The sequence below is a fragment of the Pangasianodon hypophthalmus genome, chromosome 2, assembly GCF_027358585.1.
Source record: "Pangasianodon hypophthalmus isolate fPanHyp1 chromosome 2, fPanHyp1.pri, whole genome shotgun sequence".
Lineage (NCBI taxonomy): Eukaryota > Metazoa > Chordata > Actinopteri > Siluriformes > Pangasiidae > Pangasianodon > Pangasianodon hypophthalmus.
Genome location: NC_069711.1, coordinates 29,968,162 through 29,991,694, shown reverse-complemented (window position 1 = coordinate 29,991,694; position 23,533 = coordinate 29,968,162). Strand labels below are relative to the sequence as shown.

At 39.6% G+C, this 23,533-nt stretch overlaps 1 protein-coding gene across 1 annotated transcript in view; it reads left to right on the top strand.

Moving 5' to 3' along the window:
• Window positions 1–6,705: 6,705 nt before the first annotated feature.
• The window catches only part of cacng2a (calcium channel, voltage-dependent, gamma subunit 2a), a 59,990-nt gene continuing 43,162 nt past the window's right edge, over window positions 6,706–23,533 (top strand). Inside the window, 3 exon segments of the mRNA XM_026933404.3 lie at window positions 6,706–8,231; window positions 8,234–8,292; window positions 8,294–8,321. Coding sequence (XP_026789205.2) covers window positions 8,108–8,231; window positions 8,234–8,292; window positions 8,294–8,321 — 211 coding nt within the window. The 5' untranslated portion in view covers window positions 6,706–8,107.

Sequence of the window (23,533 nt, the reverse complement as noted above, 5' to 3'; positions counted from 1 at the left end):
GAAACTCTCTCGCTCCTCTTCCCTGACTTCTTCTTTCTTCTCTCTCCACTTTCTCCATCTTTATTCACGCTCTTTCCCTCAACCCCATAATTTGTGCTGCTTCAACCATTTACGCTTCTCTTCAAAGCTCAATTTGTGTTTTCCAGCTATTTAAGGTGAGACACTAGAGTAATTTATTTTAACACAATAATCTTTACAAGTTGATCACTGATATTATTACAAGTATTTTTTTTTGCATTGGAACTTTTTAAAAAATGTACACTTATTCGTGCAAATCAGGCTTTGTTGAATTAAATTTGCATACTTAATAAAACCAAAAGTCGAGTTTTTCCGTGTTGTTGGAAAGAAAATACTTATTTCATGGTGAAGATGCTCTCAAGAGAAAGAGTTATACAGAAAGATTTTGTTGGAAAATCATTTTATTTTCCAACAAAATAAAGAAAATGCAATTCCCCATGATGATATTTTATTTCAGTATAAAATCCAACAAATGTAAAGCCAACTATAAACATTAAGGGAAATTCCTCTGTAATATCTAATATTTAATTTCCGACAAGGGATTAGTAACGAATGTAAAATTTCAGAAATGCAGGCCATCTAGAAACAGTAATTTTCGGTTCTGAATATAGAAAGAAAAACAATTTTGAGAAAAACTATTTAGAAATCATCATTTTTTTATTGTAGTTAGTGTGATTAATAAAGTTCATAAAGAAAATTAATATATTGACTGATAATTGATATTTTTAATACTACGGTTTAAGAGCAGCCATGCGATTTATTCAAAAATGTGAAAAACGTGACCAAATTTGTCATTTCTATCTATAGCGTTTTGCCTTAAGTTAAGAGTTGAAGTTGTTTTCCTTTAGAGTGAACCACGATCTTTCATGCTACTCTTCATTACATCACGTAAACAAAAAACTGGCTTACGTGGTGTGCAAAAGGGGAATTTGTTTATCATCACCATGACAACACTACACCAGTACCAATCCAGCTCCTCCACCACAGTACACCTCACACCTGAGATTTCATTTCATACTAATCTCATACTCTCTCATGTTTGACCAGGCTGAATGGAAGCCTGTGCAGGTGATAGAAATGGAAAATGTGAAACAACTCTCAGTGATATGCATTTGGCCCTTGCAAAAACTTTGCATGGTTCATTTCCTCTGAAGAACATGCGAAGCTTTGCAGCTTGAATTTGCATGGATTTGTCTACCCGCTTTCTTAAATGATTTCATGCCCAGAGGTTTCGTCAATGCAGCGTTCACAAGCACCAGAGCAAGAGATGAAGAGTGCTTACTCTGTCCTCCTTCTGGCTTCTCTGCTAGGAGCAGCAACATGTCTGTTCCTTAAAAGTTACATCTTCGTGAACATAAATCTGTCCTGGGTTGATGCTCAGACGTACTGCAGGACCAGATTTGTAGATCTGATCTCCTTTGAGTCAAAAAGTGAGCTTCGTGGATTCGTCAATGCTACGGTGATGTACCTTAATGGACAAAGCTGGATTGGTCTTAGCAAGAGTCCAAAGGCACTTCAGTTTACTCAGTGGTCTGATGAAAGTCTAGTACATTTTACGTCTTGGCAATATGAAGAGCCAAGCCACTTAGACAGTAAGCACTGCGTAGCCATCCTTACAACAGGTAACTGGTTGACTTATAACTGCACAGAACGTCTGAGTTTCTTCTGCTACGCATGGGATCCGCAGATCATCCTGGTGCAAGAGTTGAAGACCTGGGACGAGGCACTGAGATACTGCCGAACAATCTACACTGACCTCATAAGCTTATCCACAGAGACTGATTTTTTTGCGGTAAACAGGAGCTTGAGCAATCAGATGACCAGTGTCTGGACAGGTCTGCGCTTTATAGACGGCTCATGGTTCTGGGTGAACTGGGAGCCTTTGGGGAGCCTGGTCAACCAGCCTTCATGCCCTGCCCCGGCTTTTCGTTGTGGGGCCTTAATACCTGGTACTGAGGTCTTGGAGAACAGAGACTGCATGGAGAAAAGGAACTTTGTTTGCTACAGCATAGGATGGTAAGTTACTCAAGCCTCAATATCAACTGCATTGAATGTTAGCAATTAGTGACAATGCAGCAAAGCATAGCAGTGCTTTTTTGACTGAAAGGATCATGATAAATTCAAATAAAAAAGCTCATTATGTGAAATTTCCTCCTCAAAAGGTAGAGAACCAGGACAAGATGGAGAAGATGAGAAAGAAAAATGTGTGATGCATGACAATTTTTTTTTTATTTTGACCCTAAATTGTCAAATTAATTTACTGAAATATTTTGCCTATATTTATCTCTATGCTATTTTTTTTTTCAGTAGATGTTTGTTTAACCTATTACATATAATTTTAGTGTATCTGTTAACTGTTAGCTTTTAGATATGATAAATGATATATGATGACCATCTGCTATCAACTTTTCCATAGTATTAGTAATAATTACCTTGCTCTCTAATTATGGTAACTATGATCATAAATATTTTTTTCCTTTCAGGCTCTGTGTATGTTGCACACATTCGGTTTGCATTTGAAGGTTCCAGATTACACATCTGAACCACAGAACAGCCTTCCAGGTCAACATTTCAGGTTCTCGCTGAAATGTACTGCAGTGCCTTTTTTTTTCATATTTGGATTCATGAATATTTAATTTCGAGACTGTGTGCAGTAAACAAGTAGAAATAATAAAAAATGAATTATTATTTTATTTTTTTAAAAAGAATGTTATAAAAAATAAAGTATTTTCCTACTTTTGTGTTCCAAGAAAAACAAACATAAAATAGAAAGAAAGAAAGAAAGAAAGAAAGCTGATTTCCCATTTTCACTTCAGAACAAAAAACGAATGAACGCAACATGCATGGACCTTTCAGTTATTCAGCAATGAAAGTTACTTTCAATGCATATTAATGCTCAGAATAAATAAATAATGATTTTTTTAAAAAAAAGGATTTGCAGTCATTTGTTCATAGTTTATTTGTATCAGGATCCTAGAGCACTCTCAGAATTTTAATTTGTCCGTTCAGGAGGTACCATATTTGAGCTGATGGTAGTTCACAAACAAGCAAAACAACTCAAATGCAACACAAAATTTCCAACCAAACAAAATTAAAAGCTTTAAAATATACATATTGGCAAGAGAGCAGAGGCTGACCATGAAGTATTTAATCAAACTCTATCATAAAGATGTATTTTCGACTCGTTTTTTTTTTCTTTTCTTTTGTTAGAGTGACAAGTTTTTATATATATAAATTTTTATATTTATTTATTTTATATTTATTTATATTTACAAGTTTATATATTTTTTTTATATAAAATATTTTGTATATAATAATTTCAATATTATAATAATATATTGTTCAACTCGGTTTTTTGGGGGTTTTTTTTTTGTTAGTGTGACAAGTTATATATATATACAATGTGTTGATTTTATTTGGCTGGTAGTTTCAAGCTGTGTTTGATTATAATATGGGATCACGTGTGCACAATAAGCCCCACGTGAAAAATGAACATGTGAAAATGTTGTATATCAAATAAAACCACATGCACTTCATGTGAAAATAAATGAATCATTTGAAAAATAAAGGTGGAATGTGGCATGTGGAAAAATAAAAGCGCATCCCTTCTACTTTGGTCTGATCTGTGAGGAAATGAGGAGGAAATACGAGAAGGCTCAAAGCAGCACTTTTCTTCTTTTCATCTCGCTTGTTAAACAAATCACTGGGCATGGACGTTAATGAGGCACGTGTGAGCTTCCATAAACTACAAGAACCACGTACTGTATGGAAACGACTCCACGGTAAGTAATCCTATACATGGTTGGAAATTTCGTGTTTAATTTCTGGTCTTCATTTAATTACAGAGTTCTTTTTTTCCAAGAAGGTTGATATCTAGGAACAGATGATAGCAGTGGTTTCAGATGTTGGTAATTTTTTAACAGTATGAGTAAAGGAGCGTGGTATCGGAACAATATCTGATACCAGTGTCAGTATCAGCGCATCTCTAATAATAAAAATAATAAAATAAGAATTCATTTATTTATTCATTCATTTATTCATCTTCAGTGACTGCGTTATCCTGGTCAGGGTCAGGGTGGATCTCGGAGTATTTTACTCCTCTTATATCACATCAATTTTCTAATGATTACAATTTTTTTTTTTACAATTTATTAAAGAACAAGAAGTCATACATCTAAATATAAAACATAAATCTGTTTATGGTTACATTTAAAGTTCCACGAGACAAATTAGTTCCAGTTATTATTTACATTATAGCAGATAGAAACCTCACCAGCCTTTTTTTTTTTTTTGGAGTTAGTAAGACAAAAAAACACACAGCTTGTCATGTCACTAAGAAACCGGAAAACTTACTGTTACTGTTACAAAGCACTGATACTGGAGACTCCTTCCATGAATATTAATGAATGTTAAAAAAACATACAGTTTATAAACATTCATAAACATCTCCTTACAGATTGGATGGCACTGTTGCCTCGCACCTCCAGCGTTGGGGGTTCGATTCCCACCACCACCTCCCTGTGTGTGTGGAGTTTGTATGTTCTCCCTGTTTCTCCCTGTGCTTTGGGGGTTTTCTTCGGGTACTCCAGTTTCCTCCCCTGGTGCAAAGACATGCACTGTAGGCTGATTGGCATCTCTAAATTGTCCGGAATGGGTGTGTGTGTGTGTGTGTGTGTGATTGTGCCCTGTGATGGATTGGCACTCTGTCCAGGGTGTCCCCTGCCTTGTACCCCGAGTCCCCTGGGAAAGGCTCAAGGCTCCCCGCAACCCTGTGTAGGATAAGCAGTACAGAAAATGGATGGATGGACGGATGGATGGATGTTCTTTGTTAAGTAACAGCACAATTTTTTTTTTTATATTAGTCTTAGATTATGTAGATCAGAGGTTCCCAAACGTTTTGGGCAAACAGCCCCATCGTGAATTTTCTATGACCCCAAGCCTTGTCCACCCTAATTTTTTTGAAATTCCAGAAGTATAATATAGGACTACTGTTACATTTGAACATTTTAGTATTTCAGTAACATACATATGCAGGTAAGGTAAGAGGTAAGCGACTACAAACCAAAGGAATATTCTTTGCACTGACTTACCATTCCAGGGGGACGTGTTTTGTTATTATAGGAAACATATACGGCCTGATGTGAACCAGAGGAGCCTAGTTTACACTTGGCGCATGATTTTACATGTGCACAAGCTGCAGTAATGTGAGCGTCATTATTATTCACACATTTCCTGCATATCTTATGCACATAATCGATAATAAGCGATAATCACTAGACGGCATGTCAGAGCCAAAACATCCCTGTCCATCAGGTTTCCAAGTCGATCTATAAAATGTTTAGCGATTTCATGCACAGTGACGTACAACCACTGACAAGCTCTGTTTCTCTTAAAAATATCGTGATTATTGTCATGAGCTGCGTTTCAAATAGAAAACTCTGACCTTACATTCAAAAGTGTTTAATAATCCAGAAAATCCAGAAGACCAGTACGGAAAACAGATCATTCGGTAGGTTTGAAGGCAACACGAGAGGGTTTTAACACTCAAACACTAACTGTAATAGGAAAAGCAGGTAGTTTTAGTAATCATTAATCTCCTAGAATAATGCATAAATATGCGATTTGAGGAGCAGCGCTATTTTGTTTCTCGGAGGTACATGGACGGGGAAATTGGTCCATATTTACGGCTGAACTGTGCTAGTGCAGCGTGTCAGGATAATGAAAAAGTGGCTTGTCTGAACGTGACTCTGAGTAAGATTTCAAAATATGAACCCCCAAATCCACCTTCGACATTTCTAATATTCAGTTGTAAAATAAATGAAGGAAATAACAGAGGAGACTGCGAGTAAATCGCCCGACCCCACATGCAGTCGTGACCCCTCGCATGGGAGCGTCAGTGATACAAGTCCCTGCGTAAGCTGTTACTACAGGCGTAGTGATATGAACCTGTGATCCGCCTTGAAGCCGGAACTACTGTCAGAGCTGCTGTTAGAGAAACATCATCAACACCTTCTGACCAATCAGAATCGAGAATTCAGCATGGGTAGTGATCAGCCGATATGTTAGCCCATATAGCGTGTTTCTCAAGAAAGTTGCAGCTTATTGCATTAGATCATGTTTAATATCTCGACAGCAATGAGAGCGCACTGGAGCGCTAAATTCAGGATGTGGCCGTGTATGGGGGCTACAGACGCATGAGCAGCGGGGTGGAGGTGGGGGGGTGGAGTGTGTGTGTGTGTGGGGGGGGGGGGGGGGGGGGGGCAGCTTCTGGCAACACAGTGACTGTAGTATTAAAAAAAGAGGGGGGGGCCCAGAGAGAGAGAGAGAGAGAGAGAGATGAAAAAAAAATTAAATGCCCGATTGGTTGCTGGACCCCGACCAGTACACCGACACACACACACACCCCCCCCCCCAAAACGCACACACGCACACACACACACGCGCACACACACACACACACACTCCCCCCAACTTCCCCCAACTCCCCCCCCCCAACACACACACTCCCCCTCCCCCTTCTCTGCGCGCGATCCGGTCTCGTGCGCGCGCACCGTGCATCCATCTCTCTCTCTCTCTCTCTCTCTCCCTCCCTCTCTCTCTCTCTCTCTCTCTCATCCCCCTCCCCTCTCCTCTCTTCCACTTGTATCACATTGTACCGAAGAAGGCGAGAAGCGAAAAGCATGCCGCTGGATTTTTTTTTTTGTATATTTTTATTTTTTGACGTTGCTCGTTGTGGCTTCTGATTATTTATTTATTTATTCATTTATTTATCTTTTTTTTATTATTCTTTTTGCATGATTCATTTCGGGCACTGTTATTACACTGGGTTGTTATTTTCGTACATGGCGCGGGAGTCGCGCGCGTTCTACGGTCACGGTCGCGCTGTAACGGATTCGGATTCGGTGAAGCGGGGCGGTGCGGCGCGCGGCGGCGGCGGCGGCGGTGGCTCGTGCTCTTCGGCCCGGCGGCTCCAGGACGCCTGATGCTCGCCTCCAAGCCTCGGAATTCATCCCCCTGCTTTACCTCCTCATCCTCTTCCTTAAGACCGGTTTACACGCCAATGCTCGACGGATTAAGCGCCACTTATGGAAACTGGGGACCAAAATTTTAGAAAAAAGCTAAATTAACACCGGTTCTTCATTCCAAGCTGCTTCACTTGTTCATTTTGCTGGGCTCATCATGGCTCCTTGATTTGCTTCTAAACGTAACACCAGCCCTGATTTATTTTTATGTATTTCTTATAAATCCATTCAAGGACCTTTTTTTTGCTTTAATTTCAGCTCGGTGTTTGTGTATTTTAGAGGTCTTCCTGTCATTTCTCCATCCCTCTCTCTCTCTCTCTCACTGTCTCCATCTCTCTCTCTCTCTCTATCTCTGGCTTTCCTTATGTTTAGATGAATAGATGTTTAGAGTCAGTAGAGAGACAGAAAGATTTCTTGCCATTGCCTATAAACAGATGATAGGCATCACTCATAAGGATTGAAATAGCTTAAGCATTTGGGTCGCACCACCAGTCACAGTCTGAGGTTATAAGTGGTCTCATCTGTTCCCCTTAAAACCTCAAATCCGTCATTCCCATTCCCACAGTCAGCCTGGAATGGACTGTAGTGCCAACCATCACCTGACAGAGGAGGGTGTAAGCTGGGATACACGTGTCCAGATTTGAAGGATCGGATGCACTGGATCTTCCTTAAGCACTGACTCAGTTTTTTGATAGTTGGATTGTTGCTCCAGATTTCCTTTTCCTTGTCAAAAAAATCACCAGTTCGCCAAGTGGTGTTATGTTTTGTATACATCTTGACATCTTCCACTTCTGAAGTTGGCCGCCACAGTGTTTGTGAAGTAGGTGCGCAGGCAGAGAGTCACCACTCCCGTTGTCTTCCTACTTTGGTTGAATCCATCTCGGCCATCGTCAGACTCATCAGCAGTGTGAATTTCTTTTTCCACGACCCTCTTCCCCCACGTAGCCTAATTCCCACTTTGTTAAGGTGCCCCATTTTCTGCCTTGGTGTGGTCCTGTAAATTTACAAATATTTATTTCCTATACGTCAAGAGGAAAGGGGGTTCCCCTTTCATAGAATGCGGCAACATGGGTCTCTTTGACCGCGGGGTTCAGATCTGCTGCTCGACCACGGTGGGCGCCTTCGCCGCCTTCAGTCTCATGACCATCGCGGTCGGCACGGACTACTGGCTCTATTCACGAGGAGTGTGCAAATAAAGACTAACAACGAAAATGAGACAAGTAAGAAAAACGAAGAGGTGATGACGCACTCGAGGACTGTGGAGAACCTGCTGTTTAGAAGGTAGGACTCTCCATAGTTTGTTGCCCACTGCAGTCTGCTATGGCGTCACTTTTAGATGTCAAAGGTCCAGTATGATGCGTAACCTGAGTGTGACATGCTTTGACTAGCAGTTATGTTTGATGTGGGCCTGATGTTCACCAAGGCACTTGCCATGATTGACTGAATTACCGTGATCATGATTGTAGCTTCATCAGTGTAAGGTGATGTTTGCATTTCTATCCACGGCCATTACAAATACATAGGTTGCATATGTAACGAAATGTAATGTTTAGAATCTTGTTACGTATGGGTTGTAGATCCCACATCTGCCTAGTCTAAAAGCCATGTAACATGGCTTCTCCTTAGGCCTGGCTCGCTGCCTGATTGTATGCAGATTACTGTTTAATTTTCTCTGTGGAACAGCCTGTTTTCTCTGTTCTGGGGCTCAATTAAGGATGTCTGACATCAGATTCAATCAGGGGACGACATGCACGATGCTCCTCATATCATCGAGAGCGTGTGACACAGGCCGAGCTCGGCTGTCAGACCATCTGATGCCCCCTCGCGCACACACAGCAAGAGAGAGGGGAGGAAGGGCGGGAGGGAGAGAGGGAGGGAGGGAGAAAGGGAAAGAAAGAGAGAAGGGGAAAAGCAGGAACGAAATGTTACCAAGCTGTTCAGATGTCAGCCTGGCACCTGGGCCAGTTCCACACCTGTAGTAAATGACTATCACCTCTCCTTCAACTGGAATGGACTAACATTAGTGCTGAACAGAACTTTTTAAAGGAGTCACTTGCATGAACAGTCAAAGAGATCCACTATCCATGTAGTCTAATGAGAGCTGATGGGTCAAAGAGAGAAAAAAAGTGCTTATGGGAAAGCCTTGAGTGCATTACTTGTATTGATGAATCCCATGATATACCTGAATAGAATTCATCAGGTGCCACCATGAAGGTTATCTTAGCGGTGTATGATATTCATGCGCTGTAATATAAGAATAATAGATGTAATACGTGTATTCCACCCAAAACTTTTCATTTCCTCGTTCGACTCAAATACCCATAATGCTTTACCGAACTTTAGCTGTGCATACCAGAGATTCCCAGAGCTCCATCTGAGTCAGCAGTTTGCACTTCAGTGACTGCCTCGCATCGTCTCTGCTCGATATCATTTCCATTGGTAATGCCTGTCCTGCGCTAAGTTATGGCTGGACTCAAATCAATAAAGCCTGACCTGTGGTTAACTCGCGGCCTAAACGTTTGCTGTGCTGAGTATCACATTATTAGAACAAAGTTTCACATGTGCCTTATGGGCTGCTTTCCAATTTGGAGCCTTGTAACTAAAACAAGTATGGTTTTACACAGTGATGCTAGCACTATTGAATGATTTATTCTGATTGGTCTGAGGTGTTGATTAATTTTCTATAACAGCAGCACTGACAGTAGTTCCAGCTGCAAGCTTTATATATATATTTAAAAGCACTTGTTCTAATATATTATCATTTTTATAGTAACAGGGACTAGAATGGCAGACACTCCACATAAATAGATTCATGAAAACATGTATAACTGATATGATGACATGACAAAGGATTTTTGGAAGGAGTCTCCAGTGTCAGTGCTTTGTAACAGTCAGAGCTAAAGCTGTGTCCTCTAAGCTTTCCACCAAAGGAAAACTCTTCTGGGAGAAGGGCTTTGTGGGTTCTCAGTAGCATGAAAAGTTGCATAATTATTTTTGTCTTCTCTCTTTTAACTTCAGAGAGAGAAAAAAAAGGCTGATGAGGGACTGACTTTATAGCTGCTATAACATAAGTGATAACAGGAACAAATATGTTTCGCGGACATTAAATGTAACTATGAACAGGTAAAAAGTACAATGTCATTCTTTAAGTAATAAACAGTTGTAATCACTGCCACAATGTTGCGGAATTAGAGGGAATAAAACACTTTGGGATGTGCTGTTATTGGAAAATAAATAACTTTGGGATGGTAACAGTAACCCTGTTGTGCATCGGGCTGCATCACACCACCCCATTGTGTTTTATTTCTTACTAGTTGCATGTGCACTTACACCTCATAATATAATGAATAGCCATTATAACATTTTCAAAGTTCACAATCACCTCAACAATCACCTCAACACTTTATGTATCATTTTGTACACTATATGTAGATGTAGACTTTTAATTTTAGATTTAATATATTTTGGGACAAACATCAAAGTTAGTATTTAAATGTTAAATGACTAGTTATAGTAATATTTATGTTCAGTAATATTACCTCATAGTATCCATCTCATGTAGTAGAATTGGTCTGAGGAATTCCCTAGGGAGTTTTCTCACTTTATCACATCATAAAAGAAAATATCAATTCAAATGTCACTTTTCATGCCATGCCATGCATTTACATAATAAATGAAAAGTTGCGTTGTTGGTTGAACGCAGGATTACATTGAGTTTACAGTTTAGTAGGTGCACTTATGTCGTACTTTCTGAATAAAGTGTTTTTTTTTTTTTAATATATTTTTTGGGATTGTCCCCCCAATTCTCTCTCTAATGTAGTCTTGGTCAATTGCCACCCGCCAAGCAGCCAGATGAAGCCAGCTAACCACATCATTTGGAACTGCTGCTTATTTTGCAGTATAATCCACCTGGAGGAAAGCGCTATCTACCCTCTTCTGCATACACAGTATCAACGCTTTTCTGTTGCACCATTCAAGAGCTTAACATAGTGTTTTTCTTATTGAGGACATTGTTTCCCAAACATTCGGATGGTAGTATGTGTTGTAAGACTTTGTTATTCTGCTGATGTTGAATCTGAATATTATTAGAGACTGCCTAGGCATGTCACATATAGACGTTCAGATGTCTCCTCCATTCTCCAACCAAATATGAAACAAGATTCATTTATCCACTGGGACATGGGGAGAACACATGAATATCCACACAGACAGTAAACCGAGCTCAGGATTACACCAGGGACTCTTGAGCTGTGAGGTGGTGATGCTACACCACATGCTACCATGCCACCCATTAACTGTCTTCCAGGATAGTCTCTGGCTAGACATGATTCCCTTACATGTCCAATAAAACTATAAAATATTAACTATATCAGAAGGAAACATCAAACACAGTCCAGAATGGAGAATAAATCAGGAGACATTGTTGGAGTCTTCCTTCAAATCATCTTCTTCTGATCATCTTTCTAGGCATTGCTTTCTTTCCCGAGTGTCATTTATTAATCGATCTGATAGCCAGGCAGCCTAGTGCCAGTGTGGGATGGGAACAGAGGGAGTGTTTGTGTGTGGAAAAGCCTATTTTGTCGCTGGTTGATTGACCGTCTGTGACAACCAGACGTATCGTCTAACTCTGACCTGTTTGCCTTGGGGTCGGGCATGTTTGTGTTTGTGTGTGTGTGTGTGTGTGTGTGTGGAGGGATGGGATGGTCGAACATATGCTGGCTTGGTATTTGATAGTGTTAGGGTGCTTTCACACCTATTAATCCATTAAGCAGAGTCTCATTCAGAGTGAAATTGATACTTTTGGTTCGTTGACTATTTGGATTGGTTTCACACTACACATAATTAAATAAACCATAAAGCAAAAAACACTGGCTTAGGTGGTATGTCTGAATATGTACTTGTGGAACTCTCATTCACTGGTGATGAAATATGGCGATGGAAAACGATAAACAAACCTTAACCAACTGTGTGTAGAATCACAAAAGTCACGGAGAAAACAAATCAAGCATGGAGAAAACTCAGCCTGTGCGCAATAAATTGCTAGATTTTTTTTAAAACAAAGTGTTTATTTTCTTTTTTTGGTTATTTGTCTAAATGTCCAGAATACATGGTATTTCTGGCACTACAGCTCTCTCCATTGGCTCAGTTTTGCTGCTAGCATTTGCAAAAAAAAATGTCACCCACAACCCAAAATACACGTTTGGTTCACTTCATGCATTTCCGTCAAGGAAGAGACTAATCACTTTCGCTTTTAACGGGTCCGACGCTAAGACGCTCTCGGACCAGCTTGGTTCAGCTTTCGGACCAGTTATTTTGGTTGATTATGTGCTGTGTGAATCCAAACCATATAGCCAACGAATCAAAAGTATCAGTTTTGCTGTGATTTGGACACAGCAAACAGACTAGTAAGTGTGAAAGTGCCCTTACTTACATTGTCTTACTTTCTTTCAACGTTTGATTTCCGTCCATGAAATTGAGCTCACAGATTGAAATTCAGCCTTTAGGCTTGGTTTCTAATACAAGTACTATCAAAAGACATAGACAGAGTGAACTGGAGTTGACCTTGGACACTGACTTGGTGCACAGTCGGCCTTGGGAGGGGAGCAGAGATCATTGTGAGATGCCAGTTAGCCTTGGCGATGGTGCATCACTGGGCCAAGCTCCTGTCTAACTGAGTGTTCTGGTCTTTTTGTAAACATCATGTAATGACGTAAGATTGGAGCCTTTTTTTCTTAATGTGTGTGTGTTTTATGGAAGAATACGAGGCCTACCAAAGAGCCTGCGGTGGCTGTCGGAAGCAGTTGGTGATGAGAGGATCTGCCTGGTTGTGTGTGGATTGTACAGCGATACCCCCATCCTCACGTTTTACATCAGCCTCATAGCAGGACACAACACGTGGATGTCAGCTGTATTGATTCATAGATTTTCGTTATGTGCGTGTGTGTTTGTGTGTGTGTGTGTGTGTGTGTGTGCCTTAGTCTGAATAGTTGTCAGGTCACACTGTGTCTGTGTGTGCCTGTCTAGACAGTAGTAAGTGTGTATATGCATGTGTGTGTGTGTGTGTGTGTGTGTAGTAAAAATCTATAGGTTAATAGCTATACATGTGAATTTTAATCTGTGTATATGTAGTTCTTTTCATTTTTATAACATTATAACAAGCTATGTTATCACAGTGTATGAGACTGATTAATGATTATCTACATCTAACTAATTCAAAAACACTGCAGCAAAAAAGAACCTTCATAACAGGGACAACTGTACATGATGTGGTGTGTCTTGCTGTCACTTACTAGTTTAGCAGAAAATAAACCTAGACTTTTTGAAAAAATGATCAAAAAGCAAAGAGAGTAACATAGCTAACTAACAAGTTACATTGTTTTGGCTGTGATCGCTAGCTAAACATAACCCTAGGAATGATGTCCATTTTTCCTTTTTTTTTTTTTTTTTATCTCATATCATCTTTGCTGTTTTAGCTAGCTAAATGTAACAGTGACAATGACTCAAATCTTTTGTTTCTTCATATAATTTTATCTCTGCTAGGTAAACTTAGCTTTGGGAATGACTTACAAATATTTTTCAGTCATTTTTCATAATGAGAATTACTTAGAATTACAATCTTTTCTTTCTTCACCTTAGCTGCGTAAGCTAACTAAATGTCATGATGAGAATAACTTAAAATTTGTTGTTTCTTCATGTCATCTAAGCTATGTTAGCTAGCTAAACATAATATTTTAAATGACTTGCAAATATTTATAAATAATTTATTTATTTTAAGTCCATTTCATCTTAGCTGTGTTAGCTTGCTAAATGTAACAACTGCAATGACTTACAAAACTTTTGTTTCTTCTTATCATCTTAGCTGTTTGGCTACCTAAACTTAGCAATGACCTCTGACAAGCTAGTCAGTTAGAACGGTAGGGTGAATGTACATGTGTGTGAACATATTCAGGTCTCTTCATTATATTTTTCTAATTTTTCATGAAACTCTCATCCGCTAGCATTTAAACTAGCTTCTTTTTCTCAGAAGTGTAAATAAATAAATGCTGCCTCTTTATAGCTACACTGAGCTAAGGAGTATATTTTGAAGTATCCATGCTAACGAAGCCTGTTTTCATGGGGTAAACTGTATACTGATTAACAGACCTAATCCACTGTTTTTAGAAAGTGGCCATCTATCTATCTGTTGACTGTAAAGACTGCCAGAGTGTATGTTGTTAATTGTATTTCTGTGTCTTCACATTGCCTCCCATTTGCCAGGTTTTTTTTGGGAGTATTTCCTCATTCACTCTCAGTCACTGTATTTGTCTGTGTTGACTAAAGGATGTCTATAAGAGACAAAAATTCTGTGCTTAACTAATGACATGTATGTAGATACTCTGTAGTTCTTTCTTAGTGGTTGTGTCTTTGCTGAGGAAAGCTTTGTTTAACAGTCTTTGAGAACATAGCACTTCAGCACTTTTCTTTCTGTTTTACACGCCGTCAGATTCCCACTCTTGTACCAACGCCTTCCATGGAGCAAACAAAAGCACACAAAGACAATCTATTATTTACCGGCTGCTGGCTGTCTGCGAATGCACTTTAAGAGTTCAGGGATCCAACAAAAAAAATTAGCCATGCTAAAGCACACAGATGGTACAACTTCATTTGCTCTCCTCCGTTTTGTCCCCTGTCTCTCTGTCTTTGCCTGAGGCGTCCTTCCATCCTGCCCTGCTCTGCCCTGACAGCTACAGGGAAGTCTGCGGCTGTGGCATTGATGGAGATGAATGGAGGTGATTAGCGTCCTGCTGGTGTGCACCTGGCCAGGGCACGGAGCTCACCCTCTCTCTACAGAGAGAGGGCATTATAGGGGCAGCAGCCAGACGGAGAAGGCCTGTTGAAAGAGATAGGCCTCATGGTGGAGGTGAACCTGATGAATGAAGTGGGACTAGTGGTGCAGCTAAAGGAGAGAGAGTGGAGTTCTGTCTGCTGGATGGTTAACCTCAGGAGTAGTAGTGTTGAGAATGGTGTAGGAATACTTATGGTCTCATGGTGGATGTGATGGGATGAGATGTGACTACAAAAGTGGAGAGGGTGGAAACAAAGTGCAATGAAAATGTACCTAGTGGGTGAAGTGGATCCTAAGGAGTGTTAGCTTCTAGAGGAGACATGTCTGCTGCTTGAGGTGGTCTCAGGAGACAGTAGAACAGGCTGTTCTGATGTTGAAGACATGCCTACAGTAAAATAGTAGTAATGGTGAACCTGGTGGAAGTGGGAATGGAGCTGGCAAATAAGGTAGACATAGGTAGTCAAAGAGTAGTAGGGCTTAAAAATAGTTATTGTACACCAGGGTCTCACGTTAGAGGTGGGAAGCTATAGTGGTGCAGGAGAGGGGAATCATGGTGGATATATGGTGGAGGCTGGCTTCATTTAAGAGTTGTGTCTGCTGGTGAAGGTGGGCCTCAAGGAATAAGCCATTGTGGTGCAGCTGGTGGGCCACACGGCAGAGATGCATCTGGTGGATGTGATGTGACTGAGGGGATAATAGTGGTGGGCGAAGAGGCACACCGTACGTATAGACCTTGTGGTACAACTGGGCATCACAGTGAAATTAGGCATGGTGGACAAACTGGGCCCCAAGGAGTAGTTGTGGTGTAGCTGGCATCACGGCGAAGTTGGGCATGGTGGACAAATTGGGTCTGAGAGAGTAGTGTTGCAGTCCCACAGCTGGTGCCACCATTTGGCTCGATCAATCAGAGCAGACGTATGGGCTGGCCAGGCATGTTTTTAGCAGTGATAAATTGTACAGCTGGGCTGTTACTTTCGGCTGTTTATAGCTTGGGAACAAGAATGTAGTAAATCGGGCTACCAATACAATGCATTTTCCAGTGTCACTGAATCTGAGCATCTCTGTCATGAGGTTATAACACAATCCCAGATGCTACTGTGATCCTGCCATCAGATGACTTTAAAAGTTTTGTTTGTACACCAGACCATGAGTGTTACATCTAATAGCAGGGACTATCAACCTTTTTTGGCCACAGACCTCATACTAAGGTCCTTAATTCCTGAAGGAATCAAATAGGGCACATGGGTTCCATTTTTACATATTTAACAATGTATTTACGAATCACTGTATGTAAGAACCCACAATAATGTGTCATACTGCAGCGTATTGAAATCTGAATGATGAAGTTGAAAGCTTGCATCTCAGCTGCTTCATCTTACCTACAGGAGATCAGTACTCTGTTTACAAGGGAAAGTCGTACCATCAGATAAGTTCTTTGGCTTAGTCAAGCAAAAACCAAAAACCAGGCATGGTATGTGCATGTGACAACTACACAGGACGTGGAGCATTCATTTCTGTGCTCTCTTGCACTGGTTTGATTAATATAATGTTATCTGTAAAGAAAAGCAGATTATTATAAAAATGCATTTCCATTGTATATCTTTGCATAAGGTTCATTAATCCAAAGAGATTCTGAGACACACTGCTGCAGCAGACAAAAAACTATTATATATAGCCTAAAAACATAAATATAGCCCACGTGCTTTCTAGATTATAGATATACACTGCAAAATAAAGCATAAACGTTGTGATCTGTAGTGATTCTAACTTTAGCTTCCATATGGGGTGACAAAAACAAGGTTGAGAGCCAATGTCTAATAGATAGTGTGTACAGTGAGAGTACAGTGTGTACAGAAATTTGAGAAAGCACTTTGTCCAGGACATCCAGCTAAAGACTAGCATGGATGAATAGCCTAGGCACTAGCCCAGACATTAAACACTGTAAATATTATACAGAAAGTTTTTGTAGGTCATAATGAGGTTGAGTGTATGTTAGATTTAAACATACTGAAACAGAAGGTTTTTTTTTGTTTTTTTTAATGAGGCCTATGACCCAATATGTCCCTTGAAATGCTGGAAAACACTGGGGGGAAAAAACAGAGGTAGAAAGGCCAGCAGTGTCAGCATTGTCTGGTGAATCCTGATCCAGATCCTCAACCTCAGCTACATCACTCAAGTTCAAAATTTATCTGAAGTAGAGATTTGTTCATACCTGTTTATACTTGTTTATTTATTATTTTTGTTTATACCTGCCCATGATATTTTCTAATGAATTGAGATGGTTGTTTTTCCAAAAATATATACAAACTAGTATCCTAATTTATACCACCATGGCCTTGATCAGGCAGCTACTAAAGATGAATGAATGCTGTACCATCATGTTAATGAATGTGGTATTTCTTTGTCCCACAAGCTTCATATCAGACTGCTCAATTGCTCCTGCATGAAAGTAAAAACCTCCCATTCATAACACTTTTTGTTGAGTCCTGCAGGATCCCAGTCCCAGTGCACACCTCTAGTCTCAACCAGATGCCCTGGAAATCTTTCTGGAGGAAAAAAAATGAATAGTTCACCTCCTGTTTAGAACACATTAATGCATTCATATTCAGTTATATCCCTTTTGTACTGACTGAATATTTGTGTGTGTGTATGTGTGTGAGTGATTGGGATTAGAATAGTACACAAATCTGATTAGGATTATCCAGTAGCAGTTTGCCAGTCTAGCTAATGGCCCAGACCTAATCTGAGTTCAGCTTGTTATTGTAAAACAGTTTAATGGTACAACAGTACACACTCACAGATAAAGAGATAATCACACAATTACCATATGTACACACGTCACGTTGCACTGTGTATTGCAGAAAATACATAACACGTCTGGTGGAAACAACATTTTGTAAACAGTACTTATGCTTTTTCTGAACCTTTTTTATCCATGTTCCTTTACAAGCAGAAAATAAACACACCTCTCAGGTCGATCTCTGTGCCTTGCTTTTAATCTAAATGCTGCTCGCTGATAAAGTCTTTGTAGCTGTTGCCCTTTTGACCTGCTAATTGGATAAAATACCCGTGGTTAAGTAAAATGCAGTGTGAGGTATAATTTATCAACACAAAGTCAGAGTGCATACACGGCAACTGAGTGTGTGTGTGTGTGTGTGTGTGTGTCCACAGTTGTGAATGTGTTCGAGATTGAAAACAAAGCTCAAATTGAGACTGTGGCACATACAGCAATCTTGCTGTTCTTTGTCTTTATTTTTAGCATACGTTACAATCTATCTTTATCCCACCAAGTGAGACAACGAGAGGCGATGAAATCAATATTGATTTGTCTGTGTGTGTGTGTGTGTGTGTGTTTGTGTGTGTTTGTGTGTGTTTGTATGTTTCATGCACTTAGAGGGCAGTCTGTCAAACGGCTGTTGCAGAGCTTCAATCAAAGCTTATGTTTACATCAGCATGACCAACACCTCGGACTCGCACGCTCTGCTGGGATAGGACATCAATCAATCACACACTGGCACACACACATCTACACACACATACACACACACACTCCCCACATCATGGCACTGATGCTCTCTGTCTGTTCTAGTCTCTCCATGGCAGTGTGTTTGATGACGTCATCTTGAAATATACAATTTTCCTTTTCTGTACTGAGAAAGTACAAACATTTTGAGCATACAGATGAGGAGTGTGCGATGAAGAATCGTGCTCAAGTTTCTTCAAATGCTAGGACAGATTCTGAAGTGGTGAAAAGGTTCGTTTGGAAGGTCAAGGTCATGATTTGATGAAAATGTGAGCAATGTACAGAGATACATATACAGAGAACCTTACATTCCTTTGCAGTATCCTCATGTGCACTGTCTCTGTTTCAGTGCTGCCTTTTGCCAGAAATCAGATTTAGGTAATAACATACCAGCCGTAAAATTAGCACCAAAATGGATTAATAAGAGAAAATTTGTGCTAAAAAGTATATATTAATGTAATAATGTTATGTAGAACAGCTCTGTGGATACACTTAGGCTTAAATATGCTAATCATGTTCAAAAACATGCAGTATCAGTAGAGCTGGACAATAGGTACAGAATAAAATACAATGACATGCTGTTGTAGGAAAATAATCAATGACTGGGGTTTTATTTATTAAAGAATGACACATCATACTCTTTATAAGTTTATAGTTACATTTAATGGTGTGGAACCGCCTTGAAACAAGTTATCTCCTGTTAACACTTAAAGTTACAGCTTTACTTCAGGCTGTTGCAAAGTGTTGACATTGGAGACTCCTTCCAAAAATTCTAAATAAACGTCTTTTGTGATTGTGTTTTGGTCTTTCTGGATTACAATAAATCAGAGCAGGTGAGGAAAGTTTACAGCAAGACGTCTGAAGCATTTTGCTTGCTTGTGGTGTGTCTGGAAGCCTTGTAAGGGCCTGAGTGTGACTTTGTGGGAAAAGAATAAAGGGAATTTATAAAAAAAAATTTAGAAAAAAAAAGAGTGATATATATAAAGCTGGGCAATATAATGATATAATATCAATGTTGCGATATATTACGTCACAATACACTTTTCTAAGATATCACAGATATCATAGAAGCAGACTAATTCTTTAAAAATATATTCTTTATTATTAGCATTATTTATTTATATAATACATATATAGTATTTCAATTGTAGAATTTGATTGTATTATTACTTATTTATTTTCCTTTTAGTTTTAAGTTATTTTTTAGACATTTATGAAAAGTATCATCAAAACAAGGCTTTTTATTTATTTATTTATTTATTTATTTAATTTTTCAACTCTACTGCTGTAAACAAACCTATACTATGTGATAAATATCATGTAGTATAGAAATATCTTCAACTATCGTGATATGATTTTTAATACACAGCACTGTTCATAAATTTTTTAGCTTCCACTACCTTGTATCTATTTAAGCTATTTTTTTTTTTCCAAGTGATCCAACTGTGTAGGTAGTGTTGCTGTAACTATGAAACACCTCATTGTCGTTGCATCGTTTTTGTTTTTTTTGTTTTTCAAAACAGTCCACCATCTAAAAATATATCCAGCGGTGCCGCGGTCAGAAACTGACCCTGATGAGGGACTAGAGGACAATTCATACATGCTGTGCATGAAAAATACAAAAGCTAACTGCACACCCAAAAGGTGGACCAACAAGGTAGGAGTGTAAAATAAAGTGGGGAGGAAGTGTAGAGAGCGGGAGAGACAATGGAGGCTTGGGAAAAGAATGAGCAAGCTAGTGAGATAAAGAGAGAACGCAGAGTGTGAGAAAGAGAGTGAGACGTTGCCGGCTCTGCCGAGGCCACTTCACGCCTGCTGAAAGGTGCTGACATCTCTCGCCCTGATCCGCGAGGCATCAAGAGCCAAGCAGCAGGGACAGCATGTGTGTGTGTGTGTTTGTGTGTGTGTGTGTGTTAATGCTTGTGTGTATTTGACTTACGTCCTCATGTTTTGCTAGCGAGTGATTCTGTTAGCAAAGAATGATGTATTTTGTTCATGGTGACTTAGTACACAGTTCTTTGCATAATTGAGCACTTGTGTGTGGTGTGTGTGTGTTGCATATATGTGTGTGTGTGTGTGTGTGTTCTCCCTGCCCCCGATATCGCTCAAAAGAGGTTGACTCAGAAAGATCTGCTAAACACTCACACTACATCACTCAATCCCTGTAGGAGGATCTTGCACACACACAGACATGCGCACACACACACAAATACTCAAACACACATACTCACACACACACTCATTCTACAACACTCTGCCTGTAGGAGGATCTTATCCACACACACACACACACACACACACACACACGCGCTACATCAGTCTCTCTCCCCGTAGGAGGATCTTACATACACACACACTCATGCATGGGCAGCAGTACATTATGTAACTCAGTTATGCAACACACATCCATACAGTAGCTGGGTTCCCCCACTGGGACTCCTCCAACTCATCTCTCTAAAACACGAGAGAGAGTCGCACGCCAAGAGGATTAAACGACCCCCAAGCTCTTTCGTCTCACCTTTCGAGTGTCCTGTGCTTCAGAGGAAATGGCTTGTGCATTGGGGTGGGAGGGGTCACTTTAAGGTTGAGAGGTCAGAGGCTATACTCTCAAATGGTCATAGAACTAACAGCAGGGCACTCGGTGTTCGTCGATGTGCAGGAGGTGGCTAGCATCGATCATACCGATCAATAACTCAGATAATTGCGGGACACTCGAATGGAACAGCACAAGCAGCTCAGACACGGGTTACTCTTTCTCCGGGAGCTAGAAACATGGCGTTTACCTGCTGAAGAGAGAAATCACAGATGCTACAGTATAACGAGGGTTGTCATGATTATGAAATGAACTATTTTTACTATACGTTAATTATATACACTTGTATCATTAATATAATAGGAGCGTAGTATCAGGAGCACATAAACAGCCACTTATTAACGTAAGACAAATAACAACCTAAACACATTATTAAAATGCATAACAGTAAATAATGTAGTATAGAAGTAATGAAAGGCCATCTCCTTAGCATCTGTCGCGATTAGCTCAGTTATTTGCAATTAAGCAGTTATGTAATAATTATGACTGGCTTAATCATGATGCTACAATTGTGACTTACAAAATATTATCACAATCCTTGATACTGAAAAGATATAAGCTATAAGATATATGCTTGTCATCCTCTCACTCTGTTTAAACTGTATTATATCATTTTGCATTTCTTTTTGTTTTTGTGTTTGTGTATTGTCTCTAATAGCACAGGCTTACATATTTTACAGAATAAATCTCTTCCACTAAATGTCTCAGCTTCACCTTAATGGCCCTTTTCTTATATAAAATGTGAGTAAAAAAGAAATCTGAGCAAAAATGATGATACTAGCTAGAACCAAAATAAGCATACATTGATGCTAGCAGATGCTAGCAGATGGCTTGCTGCCATTTTGTCCAGTACTTGCTAATTTTCTCTTTTTGTCTTATTAGAGATATGAGTCAGCAATGTATTTCTTCCTCAGTTAAAGCCTTTGCTTCAGTCTAATTTCTCAGTGTTTTTTATTTATTTATTTATTTATTTTTGCATCAAGCTAACAGCTGTGTCAAGTTGTAGCTCCTCCAAAATGCTAAGAAATATGCATAACAATTTGGCTAATTCAGAAAAGGTACCCTTGTTTTCGATTTTATTATGACAATAACACAAAATCATGCTACTACAGATAATTCAGATGTGTCCTCTGGTAAATTAGCAGCATGCTAGCAAATGATTTTCTTCTTTTGCATCTAGATTTAGCAATAAACCCATTTTACGCTGCTGTTTAGCACCGTGCTTTTGTGTGGAAGGTTTTAGCATGCAGCATGTTGGTGTGCTGTGTGTTAGCACATAGTGCTTCTTGTCATTGCTAAAGGGCAGGTAGCATCTGGGTTGCCATGCAGAGCGCAGCCCAAATTACACCGCAAATCTTTTCACTACGGAGTAAAAGGAAAGAGGCAGAGGGGGCAAAGGAACAGAGTGTGATATCTGTTTCTGCTTACACAACATGAATTTATTGACATGGTTTTAGGTATAATGATATACAGCAGTGGTACTCAAAGCTAAATCTTTGTGGTCCACTTACCAATTTTCCACTGAGATGAAGGTCCACACAGTAGGACGATTGAGCAACTACCGAACTAAGTAAAGAATAAAAACTCCAAAATGTGTGTATTCTCACATCTGGTTAGGTTTTTTTGGTTCTCACCTCCGTGTTCTGTGGGTAATGTTGCTCAAAATACATGTGCTTCATTTCAGTGGTGCTTAAAGTTACCACTCTTAACTGTGTCATTGCAAATTAAGCACATAGGTTTGGTGCTTCCGTTAGGGAGAATAAACACATGTTTGTCTGTCCAGTCATCTTTAAACACACGGTTTTCACTGTCAACCTTCCTTTTCTTCAGATCTCACCATATGGAACAGGCCATTTCCATAGCTCTTCTGACATTTACTAATTTGCTAATGCAACTCGCCAAAACAAATTAGCTACCTGACAAACGTCAAACGTTGAAATGTTGCTACATTAGGATGGGAGAGTGAGGAAATACCGTGTTGTCACAGTGACGCCGCGATGCTGCTCTAAATGGACAATGTTGTCACATGCCAACAGTTAAGAACAGAAGGGGAGCGAAAGTACAAAAGTACTGGCTATCTTTTTGCTTGTTCGTATGATTCTGTTGCAGACATTTAACCTGCTAGTTTAAAGGGCCAAACACTCAAACTTTTGTACACGTATGCTTACCAGGTACCAGGCACAAAGATTTAGATCTCGGTCCGGATTGGACTGTCCTTCGGTCCGAATCCGGACCAGAGTCCAGCTACTGAGTACCCCTGATATACTGTAACAGGGAAATTATCATTATCAAGAATTTTAAGAACAAGAGTTATAAAACTGGCTATCTTTTCTTAATCCAGAAGCATACCAGGTAAAAATGAGGAATATAGATATTGTATATAGATGTATATATGTATATAGAAAAAAATTCAATATTATAGGAGATTTAATAACCAAATAATTTTATCCTTGCACTCCTGTGGTATATCATGACACCTTCTTCGCAAATGCAAAGTTACCATTATGTACAATGATACTGGGTGGTATAGTGTGTTCAGTTTTTCATATTAT